The sequence below is a fragment of the Cupressus sempervirens genome, chromosome 1, assembly GCF_028749045.1.
Source record: "Cupressus sempervirens isolate cs-2001-9-10 chromosome 1, ASM2874904v1, whole genome shotgun sequence".
Taxonomy (NCBI): Eukaryota; Viridiplantae; Streptophyta; class Pinopsida; order Cupressales; family Cupressaceae; genus Cupressus; species Cupressus sempervirens.
Window position 1 is genome coordinate 302,313,763 of NC_143118.1, and position 14,154 is coordinate 302,327,916.

The window sequence follows — 14,154 nt, forward strand, 5'->3', positions numbered from 1 at the left end:
ATGAAACACACTATAGATCCCTATATATATATATCAACAACATTTGCTATCAACAACATTTGCACCAACCTTTCCTTGAAACCTCGGTATGTTGAAGTTCACTTGCACTTTTGAACAAGGTGTATCAATTGAATAGTGGGTTTGCTTGTGGCTCGTGACTTTCTACCATCCATATGAACTATTCCACCATCTTTGCACATTTTTTAAATGCATCTTCAAAAAACGTTTTGATGTCGTCATTTTTGCAACTTAGCCATCTCTGATCATGTTTCTTAAAGGAAGATAGTCTAAAAGATCTCTTGTTTCCAATCCTAGCCTCTAATATGCTAATCGTGTGCAATATGACATATAGGAGCGAACTTGTTTTGATAACATTGATCCAAATTATGACTTCAGATTAAAATATATGGTGAGAACCTACAATATTGACAATTTGCATACAAGAACAAAGTTACAAAAGCCAAAATCAAAGTGATTCATTCTATTCAAAAGCCAATACATATACCAGTACATGAGATCCCAAGGGTCACCAAAAGCCCTTGGGAATTGAAACTCAACAGTCATAATTATTTATTACATAATAAAACCCAAAACTATCAAATTTTCCAAAATGATTTCTAATCAAATTTCTTGTTCATCATCCACAACTTCATAGGGTCAAAGTTGGTAATGCACCCCACTAGCATCAACATCATACTAAGTGATCAAAGAGGGATCAATTTTGAAGTCAAGTCCATAGGATGTTGCTTTCAACGGCTTGTCCTCCTCAAAAGCCGAGGATTCTTTGATGCGTTGATATTCAATCATCTCTTCAAGTTTGTCTTTGAAAGCGAAGTCTAATTTTAGCACCCCTTGAAATAGTTTCCATTCAATTCTTCTATAGGACAAAACAGTTCTTAACATATTTTGCATAACCTCATTAAATACACTTGAAGCTTCATCATCTATCACAAGATTGCCAATTGATTTTTTTGGGAACATCTTAAAATTCTTCATTTATGACTTCCTAGTGTGGCATACGTGAGTATCAAACATCGGGTCTTTAGAGTTTGAAGATTTGCTAATAGGTGGATCTTTGAATATCTCCATGAGTCATCCACCAAATAAAATATGAAGTGGCACTACTTCTGGTAGTAGTAGTTGATGGTAAATCATGCAGCTTCTGTTTCTAGAAATGTTGGTGCCAATGACACCTTTTGCAACACTTCTGTGATATCTTTAAGCGCACCTCAAAAGAATATGGGGGTAGTGACATCTTGCATTTCCTTGTCAAATTGTTCTTAATATATGAATTCCCTCCTCTTCAACAATGAGTGTTACAATCATGGGTGACCAAGAAATACCAGCCAAGTAAGCCCAGCCTTCTGAATGCAGAAGCTCCAGCTCAGCAGACAGACTCATCTGCTTTGCCATAACATTGTACCAGTTTCCATGAAGGATAATTTTTCTAAACACTATTATCTGTTATACTCGACGCTTGGAAAAACTTGGTTAGAACTGAACAATTACGAACTTAAATATTTAAATGGAAAGGGGAAGGGTTGGGATTATCCCCATTATGCTTTGACATACAAGTGAGAATCGATTAAATCTATGTGGTCAAACCAATTTTTGAATAATATTTATGGAAACTCATCTGTCATTGTGCCCTGATAGTTATCATTGCTTGTCTAAACTAGATTATTGAGTATGTGCAGTCTACAAAGTTACTCTTTGAAGTAATAGCATTTTCATGTTTCTTATATTCTCTGTGCAAAATCTGAATCTGTCAAATACATCATCCTATATTAACAAGCAATCTTTGAGTTGGTGCTAATAAATGAATTGTGTTTGTTCATTAATGATATAAGCCGTTAAAAAAATTCTATGGTTTGTATTTTAATTTGAAGAATTAGCTATCACAGTTGTTTCACGGTGATAACCAAGTGTTAGTTCCTTAAAATCATACCCATTTCAGTAGATGTTAAATTTTCAATAAAAGAAAAAGTTCAAATCATAGAAAAAAGAGCTGCACCTTTATCAAAATCTTGAAGGTTAAACTGGTCGATAGTTTTTCCAACTGTTGATTTATATATTGGCTTTTCAGTAAAACCCAGTTTATAAGAAAGGCCTAATCATTTAACCAACACCACTATCATGATATTTATTGCTACTCTTCTAATGCTGTCATGTTATACTGCTGTTAGAGCTGTCATGATATATTAATAGGCTTTTTTTTGAATTTTATAAATATTTTATTTTCATAAGAAAATGTCTCTCTGTCAGGGACGTTTGCCTGTCTCTGGGAGTGTCAAGGCACATATCAAACATCCTTAACCATCTCGGGTACAGCCAAACTCCATCAAACATAGTAAATATATAAATACTGTACCGCAATTAATAAGAACAGATTTCCTAAAATGAAACTTCACATGTTTGCTTTCTGTGTAAACATGCCAGTGTATTGTTAATTTTATCAAATCAAAAAAGAATGTCCAAAATAAAAATCTGGCAATTTTTAATCAACCAGTAGGAAGGCAGCAAGACTAATTTCTTACCCTACAAGCTTAATGTGGGAGAAAGAAAACATCAAAATTTCAATGTACAACTCAATTTCACAGAAAAGATCCCATGTGATGCTATTGGAATTTCATTGCAAGGGAAATGCAACACACCAAGTTTAGCTTTTCAACATATATTATTACAATCAAGAATTGTTTGAACATGCCATTGCAAGTTCCTTATAAAATAAATGTATCCCGTTTCACCTATAATCAGTGAGAGAATTATAGAACTTGATGCTTGTCCCACATTCAATATAGACAAGATTTACAAGATTTTGGAAATAAAACCCCTTGGTCAAGCTCCAAATAGAAACTACCAGTGGTTACCATCTTACATAAAGAGCAAAGAAGTTGGATACAAGTCTATTCAAGAAATATACATGATAGATAATTTCCAGATGGTGTAGAAGGATCGAATACTAATGCCCATTTCCATGTACCATGTTTATGTTCAAGAATGCATTCATGTAAAATGAATTTATAATTACAAACTCTCAAATTGCACCTCATAAATTCTAGGAATTTGATCTTAGTTCTTCTTCTAGTTCATCGAATTCCCAACCTCCAATCTCTTGTGAAGAGTAACCTTCACCAGATTTTCCAAACTCAGATTCCAACTTTGCCAGTTCTGCTTCAGGATCTAAGATTTCCGCTGCTGATTTTAAGTCTTTGTCAGGCTCCTGAACTGATCTTGGCAACTGCTCTTTGACTTCTTTGTGAAAAGACTGCAAGCTTTCAGATGTATTCTCTGATGCTTTCTCATCAGTAGATGCAATATTTTCTTTTGGGGTCACTGGCTCCAATTCTAGAATTGGTCTCTGCAAAGCTTCAAATTTTTGTCGCATTTGATCAATCATACCAAAACATTTGAGCATTTTACCTTCATCCTCAGCATTCCTGAAAATGTCATAAAGTCTCCTTTCAAACCGACAGTTTTTGCAATAACTCTGTAAAAATGGCATAACTGTTTACACTGCATGTATACTTAAGGAGCTTACAGGGGCTTGCCGAGAAGATAACCACGATTTTGCAAGCTTCTTGATAGATTAAAGAATACATGACTAAATACAATGAAAACCATCCTACCTAAAGGCACTTCTTTCGTGTACATGAAATTCTGTCTTCATGCTGTCAACTGTTCTAAAAATTGTAATTGCCTGCTTCATGAAACGCCAGAGTCTAGTTAAAATTGCAGCATTGAAAAGAATAAGAATAAAGAAATGTAGCCTCGAAGATGAACAGAAAAAAAAAAAATGCAAATTATGAACTTTTTCACCTAAATATGGATCTGCTTTCTCTTAATTACAGTAAACTTATTTTAGTCGCTAGTTCATCATTATATAGTTCTTCTTGGGAAACCCTGCTAAATCTAGTTAGAATTATGCACTATTTCCTTAAGAATGTTCTAGAATCTCAAGGCAGGCAATTGATACACAATACCACTTATCATTTTCTCCTGCTGATGCAATTCCATAACCTTATTCATTCTGTTTGGCCCTGATTTTTAAAAAGAAAAAGAAAGCATTTTAATTTGGAAAAAAACTAGGGTGTAAAAATTGCCTTTCCCCAGACTGGGCCATAGAAGAATCTCAAAATAACATTAATGTATGTCTTAGCTCTAGGTAATGGAATCGAGGCTACTTCTAATTACCTAGCCCGTAAAAACCTAAATAAAATCAAACACGTGATGGATTAGGAAACATATTACTAAAGATGAGCACAAAAAATGGTAATGCCTACCTATGTACAAACAAGAAGAAATAAACTGCCTAGGTGAAGGCCAGTGGCTAACTAGCCAATAGAATTCCACTTATTGTCAATTATTTAATTAATATAAAAATAGAAACCATTGTAAAATGATTTTAAAATTAATTGTTAAATCAGAAAAAAATGTTTATGCTCAGAATTTGGTCGGTGGTGTAGACGCTGCCTAGATGAAGCCATTGACAAGCTGGGAAAAGTAGCAATGCTTCTGTTTGAGTTTGGAATCCTACTAAGGTAACACACATTCTTGAAACCTCCACAAAATTTACATTGAGGTGCATTGTTCAGGATGATACAAACACTTATGCAAGGAAAACCGAGGCACAAACTCATCGAAATTATGCAACTAAAAATAGTATTCTTCCTCATTGAAATTTAACTCAATATGATACAGATAATCTACTTCTAAAGATACTTCACAATATCATGCAATTGTAGCAATTCTTCAAAAATGATGGAAACCTCATATTTATTTTATCTTCTTCACATATCACTTCAGAATACTCAACCATAAAGTTGGATAATACATCATCTCCCAAAAGAGGCTGGAATTCTCAAGGAAAGATCTCCATCACTTGCATCAGTTTTCCAAATATAAAATGACTGTTGACAGCGAACCTTGTGTAGGAAACAGTATCTCCAGTCATTGAATTGTGTTCTAATAAGGTGCCCAGATTTATGTCAAGTACTAGATCATCTTCAAAGTGAACATGTCAAAACAAGACATCAATCTTTCAAGTCATTCCCTAATAATCATCATGATATGGTGAATGCAGTCATTGAGTGGATTGGTCCCCTTTAGCTTCATATGAAAATTTGTTTCAAAACGTCCATCAATCAAAGGTATAAAAAATTAGACTCGCTATTGCTTAATCTGTTACTGCCACCTTCAACTGTGCCATTATTGTCATCTTCTACGATATCCATTTCCAATTCAATTTTATTGCAAACTGATGCATGATCGACACTCAGTTTTTCAATGACTTTCATGGAAGACTTTGAAGACACAATTTCTTTTTCATAAGGATGACTAATCATTTGAAACTTAATAATTTTTAAGACACAAATACTTTCTCATCAGGATGACCAATCATTCAATTAGTATCACCACCGGTATCCTAACTAATCGTTCACTTAGTATCAATAGCTGGTTATAATGACCAATTGATATTCGCCTTGATCTCTTCTTTGTCATCAACAGACTAGACTCTATTCATTTATTTATCTATGACTGCATGGATGACTCGATATCTCTAAGTTTCTATATCGTACAACATTCTGATACCTTGATGACTAATGCTGGTTACATAGACTTTACCCTTCAACATTTTTATAATCAACTGTTGTCTCTCCTCCATAGCTGTATTTTGTATTTTTATTTATTATTTAATATTTTATTCATTTAATTATTTTATAAATTATATATTTTAATTTTATTCTTTATTATTAAATCTTACTTCAGAAAGGGATATTACACCATTTTTTTGGGATGACAAGATATGGTTATTAAAAATAAATAAATAAATCAAGTTTTGATATGATAACAATTATAAAACATTCAACGTGGGCATTATAGAACCTTTTGTGAGGATCAAAATTGAACACGAATTATGATCTTTGTATATAGATAAGAATATGAGCTAAAGACATGTTTGACTGAAGTGTATATTCAAGTTAACGATTTTCCTTGAAGCTTCAAGAGTATACTTTGCTGTCAAACTCATTAATAAAGAGAAACAATTAAGTAAAACAATGACAGGTTATGTCCCAATTTGACAATAGACACTAATAGATGGAATTGTTCTTTGAGTTGTCTATGCAAGTCATGATTGATAAATATGTGCACACTGGAAATGGCATTTCCTGCCAACTATTACTCATATTCAGCAGTATAATGTCATGTCCCCAATTTCTGCCCTTCCTTAGTGACAACATTTCTAGCAAGGTTGGTCTATTATCTGGATCCCATAGGCCAGTAGAGCATAGAGGGAACCAACCCAGGGGCTTTGAGAGTCATGCATGAGCTTCCCAAGTAGTTTGGAGCAGTAGAGAACAGTTTCCTACAATTTAGGAGGGATTCCTAATTTGTAGGGATTGACTAGGAGTGGTCTAGGAGGCATTTTGAGACCTCGGCGAACATTTTGGAGACTTTGAGTGCATCTCCTATTTTTTAGGAGGCATTCCTATTTTTTAGGAGTAACTCCTAGTTTAGTGACAGTTCTCTCAGAGGTGCACACAGCAGGGGAGTCATTGGGACTCAATTTTGGTTGATTGGGGCTGTCTCCTACTTTTTAGGAGCATTCCTAGATTTTAGAGATGGACTGCCAGTTGATCCATCTTGTCCGGCATCAGTCACATACAGGTGACAAGATCAGATTCATGTTTGATTGGTCATTTTGGGCCTTTTGGGACCATTTGGGAAATATTTTAATATTTCCTAAGTTGGTGATTAAATAAATTAAAATAAGGTTAAAATATAACCATTTTGGAGTAATATGGGGATTTTGGCTTTAGTTGATCAGGTACACCTATTTGTTATAGCTCGTTGGAAAGGTCTCAAATTATTATACATGATTTTTACTATCTATGGACTTTTTGGTGCTTTCAGCTATGAAATTTTAATAAGGTAATGTTTTTCCTATAGCATGAACGACTTTAATTGGGAAAATGTTATTTTATTATATTTTATTTAAAGGGCAAAGTGTAATTTCCCTTTAGGGTTCAATTTACAATTGGAAGGGGATATAAGGAGATGGAGACCTAATTTCTTATTATCTTTTGCATATTGAAAAACTTGTTTTTGTGAATTGGCTCTAAGAGAGCAATTCTTCATCTGGGACGCAAACTCCAAGTTCTGGATTGGCTGGGACGTAGCCCTTAGTAGTTATTGGCATTGGATTCTTCAGACAGTGTGCGTTGCTATCAAGGATAGAGTACACCATTCTTATTGTGGATTCAGGTTGCAGATTTATGGTCTCAGCGTTACAGATTGATTCTTTCAGCTGGGACGTGATTCCTTGCAGTCTTACGGCTGCCATTTGTAGCAGTTTGGCATCATTGTTGGATGTAAGCTCCTTGGAACTGCATTGGATTTATTATTTGGCTTTATAAATCAGAAATCTGCCTGGTACGATTTATAGCAATTCTGATTTGGCTCTATGTTCTTATTTATTTTCAGTCTCCTCTCATGTTTATTGTTCATTATTCATTACTATTGTGAAAACTATCAAAAAACACAAAACAAAAACAAAACCTTCTACAACTTCTGTCTATTCTCAAAGACCATCAAAGAAATCACAGGAAAATATAGTTTATTAATTTAAAAACTACAGCAGATCAGCAAGGGCATCTATCAGGGATCTTTCAGTGGTATCAGAGCCTACATCCTGCCAGCCTGTAGGGTTTGTGAGAAATTGTCACAACAGATTTTGGCATCTGGGTATTGGATAAAAAGTTTTGATAATTCATTTCAGCATCTGGGTACTGGCTAAAAAGTTTGGTAATTCATTTTGGCATCTGGGTATTGGATAAAAGGTTTTGATAATTCATTTCAACATCTGGGTACTGGCTAAAAAATTTTGATAATTTATTTTGGCATCTGGGTACTGGATCAAAAGTTTTGATAATTCATATTAGCAGTACAGGGTCGATTTTTGCTCTGGCATGTTAGTTTCAGTTGGTTGGCGTGGTAGTTCATTATGGCAAAATTGTTAAGAGATATAACCCTGTGGAAAGAATGGGAACAATCACAACAAAAATTCAAGCTTCAATTGCAGCAATTCAATGATTCTATGTCAAGAAAATTTGGACATGCTAGTGGTTCATCATCTTCTTCTTGAAAGGATCCATTGCCACTAGACAGGAAAACGGAAGTAATTAGCATACTTGAGGAGTATAATACTCTTCCTCAATATGTTAGGGAGAACTTTCATTTCAAAGATTACATTGACATGCATCCAAAAATTTGTCATAAGGTTAAGCTTGCAAAAAAGGAATACCATGCCATAGTTGATGATATGTTTTCATGTGAGAAAGAAGATTTGTGTCAACCTATCCATGTTCATGATAAAAACACCATAATGGATCAGTCACTTACAGGGTATGCAGACGAAAGGCATGAAGATGTGTTATCATTTGAGTTACAGCCTATGAAAAACAAAAATAAGTCATCATGTGGGATTCCTAAAGAAGAAATAACTCTAGATCAGGAGGAGACACATAGCACACCATTGATTCATCAAGTTGATCACAAAATGGAAGAGATTACAATCATGGATCAGTCCATTAGGGATGCTGAAAGCATGTCTCCAAGGTCTGATCCCTATTCTAATTTTTGCAATAGTAGCTCTAGTCATGTGGTATCATCCATTTCACATGAAGGTAATGAGGTTGTTAAGTCTTCCTATGATGGTACTCAGGTTAAGTGTGTTGCACATGAGATTTATATTGTGCATTCAAACCACAAAGGTTTTGATTGTGTTTACCCCACCTTGGAAGATGTGAAAAAGGCTCAAGAGACGTGCAATGGATGGTCACATAGAGCTAAGAAGGCCAAGATGCTTGCTGCCCAAGCAAGACAACACTTACAAGAGGTCAAGGAAAGATGCAATCAGCTTGATAATGCAAGAAGACAAAGAGAGTCATACATTAGATCCTTGTTTCTTTCAAGGGAAGAAAGTGACGATGTTGAGCATACAAGGGAAGAGCTTCTTGAGGTAAGTCCACAAGAAGAGCATGTTGAGATGTGTGAAGAGGAAAAGAGTTATGATTTAGAAAACTCAGTTTGGTTTAGTTTGCATAAATGAAGTTTATGACATTCCTCTTTTAAAGAGCCCCTTAAAGACTCCAAACAATGATGATATTAGTTTCACATTTGATGAACCAGCCACAAGTGTTATTTTCATTTGTGTGGAATGGAACATTATTGATTCTGATTTGGTTAGTCATGCATAATTTACAATGGAAGGACAATTGTTAAGATCATATGAAGCATCTTGTCTTAAAGAGATGATTAGGGAGACTAAGAGGTTGCTTACTAAGAAGATATTGCATTTTGATAATGTTTGGTTTGTTTGGCATACTACACCTTGGAGTTTGTTAGTAATGGAAAACATATCAGTTATGGAGATAGAGGTATGGATCAGACTTTGGGCAGCTAAGGCAGTTAATGGGACATGTTATATTCGTTTGAACACACCCCATGGACCAGCACCTTTAGAGGAGTCACCACCTTGGAAAGAGAGGCAAGAGAAGACTGCAAAAACATTGTGGAAAGGTATGAACATACTTCTGATTTTCTGACTTTGAACAGCAATTCTCTTTCATCTCATGAGTCAAACTTTAAACCTTGGGTTGGTTACATTCAAGTTGGGGTGTTCAAGTGTGAAGTTGATCCTTCCCTACCAAGAGTTGATGACATATTAAGTTGCATACCTAGTGGACCATCCACAAAGAGTCTGTCTTTGTTGAGAATTAGAAACATCTCTCAATCATCAATGGGTTTATCACCTCTTCCATATGATAGGGCAGCGATGTACCTTTTGATTGAAGATTCAGACTTTTTAAATATTATATTGGGCTTTCAAAATCAGAATATAAGGGACTTCGTTGGTTACATGGTTAAACAAAACATTTACTTAACAACCTTTAATGAAGGCACACTAACTTGTGGAAATATAGGTAAAGTTGCAGCAGCTGTTTGGAAGAGTTGAAAAAGTATTCAACAAACTTTCCTTGCCGATGATTGGCTCATTTGTAAATTCCTAACAGCATTGGTTGTTGGTAGTAATTGTGGCTTTATTTGGAGTGAAGTTCTTAGTGGGTTGGATGAGGTATAGTTTCACAACAACAACATAATGAATATCAACATGCCAGAGGGATGTGTCAGTGCAAAGATTTGGGATCTTGGTATCAACATGTGTTGGGCATTTCTTCAGTGGATTCATATTGAGTTGCTTCACTTTTGGTATACAGATGTTTACATCAGAGTAGCGCAGTGGTTGGGTGGAGCAACATTTCTCAGATCGATATGGGATTCAGGAATTGATAATCCTACAACGTTGGGTACAAATGACACATGCTTTGGTTTTTCTCATGATGGCATACATACTTCATCTTCGAGTTTGTCATCTACATCCATTGATATGGCAGTGGTATCCTTGTTGATTGGCGATTCCATAGTCTTCGATTCCTTATGGACTAGTGGCTGTCCAAGCTAGAATCATTTACTACTTGACTTGGCATTGACTACATGCATGATTCAGTATGAGAGCATTGAGGAGTGTTTCTTTGGGACGTTTGTTGTTTGGAATTGGTATGATGACGTCTATGATATCATTCGAGTTGCTGGTCAGAATTATAGTAGCATTGTTAGGTGGTCATGTGGGTTGGAATACTAGTTTATGGGAGTTCACTTTCACACCTTGTTGGTCTGCTTCATTGTATGTATGTTTCATGGAGTGTGGTTGAGATACTTCATCTCATTCAATACATTTGGTATTTTGGTTTGGGATCCGGGCCCTGGTCTCATTGATACATTGGTGCTTCAGAGTCCTAATGAATTGCTTTACAACTTGTGGTTCACTAATATTTATATCAGAGTGACGAAGCATCAGCATGGTGGTTCCCTTTTGAGGCGGATTCGGAATCCTGGAATCACTTGGATTTGCAGTTCAATAGTTGAAGATGTGGAAGCCAATGTAGGCTTACTAGAGTTTCCGCCTTTAGTGTTCCAATTTGGTTCTTTCGGAGAGCAATTCATTGAGGAGTTAACAGAGTTGGTACAGTATTTGATTGCTCTTCCTTCAAGGGGTTTTCATGAGGCTACTTGTTTGGGTGTAGTGCAGGACAATGTTTCTAGAAGATGGAACTACAAACCTTCCAAGATGGCTTGGGACCCTGGGATCATTCTTGGTTATGGTATGGACTTGCCTAATGTTTGTGGAGTTGGATTTACATTGCTTGAGGACAAGCAATCTTTGGGAAGGGAGGACTGTCATGTCCCCAATTTCTGCCCTTCCTTAGTGACAACATTTCTAGCAAGGTTGGTCTATTATCTGGTTCCCATAGGCCAGCAGAGCATAGAGGGAACCAACCCAGGGGCTTTGAGAGTCATGCATGAACTTCCCAAGTAGTTTGGAGCAGTAGACAACAGTTTCCTACAATTTAGGAGGGATTCCTAATTTGTAGGGATTGACTAGGAATGGTCTAGGAGGCATTTTGAGACCTCGGTGAACATTTTGGAGAGTGCATCTCCTATTTTTTAGGAGGCATTCCTATTTTTTAGGAGGAACTCCTAGTTTAGTGACAATTCTCTCAGAGGTGCACACAGCAGGGGAGTCATTGGGGTTCAATTTTGGTTGATTGGGGTTGTCTCCTACTTTTTAGGAGCATCCCTAGATTTTAGGGATGGACTGCCAGTTGACCCATCTTGTCCGGCATCAGTCACAGATAGGTGACAAGATCAGATTCATGTTTGATTGGTCATTTTGGGCTTTTTGGGACCATTTGGGAAATATTTTAATATATTTAAATATTTCCTAAGTTGGTGATTAAACAAATTAAAATAAGGTTAATAATATAACCATTTTGGAGTAATAAGGGCATTTTGGCTTTAGTTGATCAAGTACACCAATGTGTTATAGCTCGTTGGAAAGGTCTCGAATTATTATACATGATTTTTACTATCTGTAGACTTTTTGGTGCCTTCAGCTATGGAATTTTAATAAAGTAATGTTTTTCCTATAGCATGAATGACTTTAATTGGGAAAATGTTATTTTATTATATTTTATTTAAAGGGCAAAGTGTAATTTCCCTTTAGGGTTCAATTTACAATTGGAAGGGGATATAAGGAGATGGAGACCTAATTTTTTATTATCTTTTGCATATTGAAAAACTTGTTTTTGTGAATTGGCTCTGAGAGCAATTCTTCATCTGGGATGCAAACCCCAAGTTCTGGATTGGCTGGGACGTAGCCCTCAACAGTTATTGGCATTGGATTCTTCAGACAGTGTGCGTTGCTATCAGGGATAGAGTACACCATTCTTTATTGTGGATTCAAGTTGCAAATTTATGGTTTCAGCGTTACAGATTGATTCTTTCAGCTGGGACGTGATTCTTTGCAATCTTACGGCTGCCATTTGCAGCAGTTTGGCATCATTGTTGGATGTAAGCTCCTTGAAACTGCATTGGATTTATTATTTGCCTTTATAAATCAGAAATCTGCCTGGTACGATTTATAGCAATTCTGATTTGGCTCTATGTTCTTATTTATTTTCAGTCTCCTCTCATGTTTATTGTTCATTATTCATTACTATTGTGAAAACTATCAAAAAACACAAAACAAAAACAAAACCTTCTACAACTTTTGTCTATTCTCAAAGACCATCAAAGAAATCACAGGAAAATATAGTTTATTAATTTAAAAACTACAGCAGATCAGCAAGGGCATCTATCAAGGATCTTTCATATAAAGAGTATAGCATGCCAACTTTGTTTATGATAGTCCTTTTATACTAAACAAGTTGTCTAATGTATGAAACAAGATAATCCTTGATTGTGGCTTTTATTGTGAAGATACAGAGATTTGTAATATGGGATATGTATTTTGTAGGTTTGTGATAATTATTCATCATTGATCTATTATTTGGCTAGACTTATAGTTTGATATGGGTTTCTACGAAACATCCTCAACAAGGCTTATGTCAAGCACCCTTGCAAGGTCCAGAGATAGTGCTCCTTACACGTCACCTGTCATGATACAAGGCAAGGTCATGGGGCAGAGACCCCACCACTAGGCCCAAAGTAACATCGTCAAAAACATGTAGACCTTTATGGAGCACACCATTATCTTACTTTTTTCCTACAAGGTTGATGGACAAAGCCCCAACCCTAGGCCCAAATTAACATCTTCAAAATCACATGGACCTTCATGGTCCACATTGTTGTCCTCTTTCTTTGCAAATCCTAGATGGGCATGTCATATACTAAACTTGTTTTGCAAGATTGTAAGTTTTTTTGATGAAGTAGCTCAAGTATCCCTAAGTTAGGGGAGGTCCAAACATTTGAATGTCCCCTAGTTATCTTGGGCCGAATAGCTCTCCCCTAACGTGCCTTGCAAATTTTTTTGACTTCTCAAAGGTGTTTCCTAAATTTTGGCAAGAAAGTGAAATGGTGGGAATGCTTTTCACCCTTCCCCACATCCTTTGAAATCTCCCTAATAGAAAATGGGGTCATTTTGGGTACACAATGCATGCCCAAGGTGCAATGGGTTCTTTTCAATAAAAAATTGGTGAATTTTCTTCTAGAAAATTCAATCATATTTTCATTCTAAATCACATGGCATTTATCTAAAGTTTGTGTAAGGTATTTCATCCAAAAGAGTGCCTTATTTAACAAGAAAATAACTGGTGTTTTAAAGGAATCTGAGCAATTGCAGCTAGAGCATAGAATTTGAAATGTGCACCCCTGTGACTAGGATATTTTTGTACAGAGCTACAGAATCAGTTTTTGCAATTTTTTTGCGCACTATATCTTTTGTTGGGGAAGTTCAACTTTTGCATATGTCTTACAATAAGGCATTTAGTTTTATTTTAGTATGAGACTCAAGGGACAGAAGCAAATACAAAAAGTCTCATTACCCAACATCATCTTGGAAAGAAGTCAAATATTCTCTAGTAACTATTATAATTCCGTCAATGCTAGTAAGGCATTGTGGGGATTAGAAAGGGGCAGTACAATCATGTGTGGTCAAGAAATACTAGCTATTGTTAAGGCTTTCAAGGACTAGACAGCCAAGTAAGTGCAGCCCTCAGAATGCAGAAGCTCCAGCTCAGCATCCACTTTGCC

At 35.9% G+C, this 14,154-nt stretch overlaps 1 protein-coding gene across 1 annotated transcript in view; it reads right to left on the reverse strand.

Annotated features, from left to right (window-relative positions):
- Window positions 1–2,592: 2,592 nt before the first annotated feature.
- The window catches only part of LOC149577313 (uncharacterized), a 200,440-nt gene continuing 188,878 nt past the window's right edge, over window positions 2,593–14,154 (reverse strand). Inside the window, exons 17-18 of the mRNA XM_089823391.1 lie at window positions 3,630–3,700; window positions 2,593–3,440 (exon numbers count right to left, since the gene is read on the reverse strand). Of these exons, the coding sequence (XP_089679517.1) occupies window positions 3,059–3,440; window positions 3,630–3,700 (453 nt within the window). The 3' untranslated portion in view covers window positions 2,593–3,058. The remainder of the gene's footprint in view (window positions 3,441–3,629; window positions 3,701–14,154) is intronic.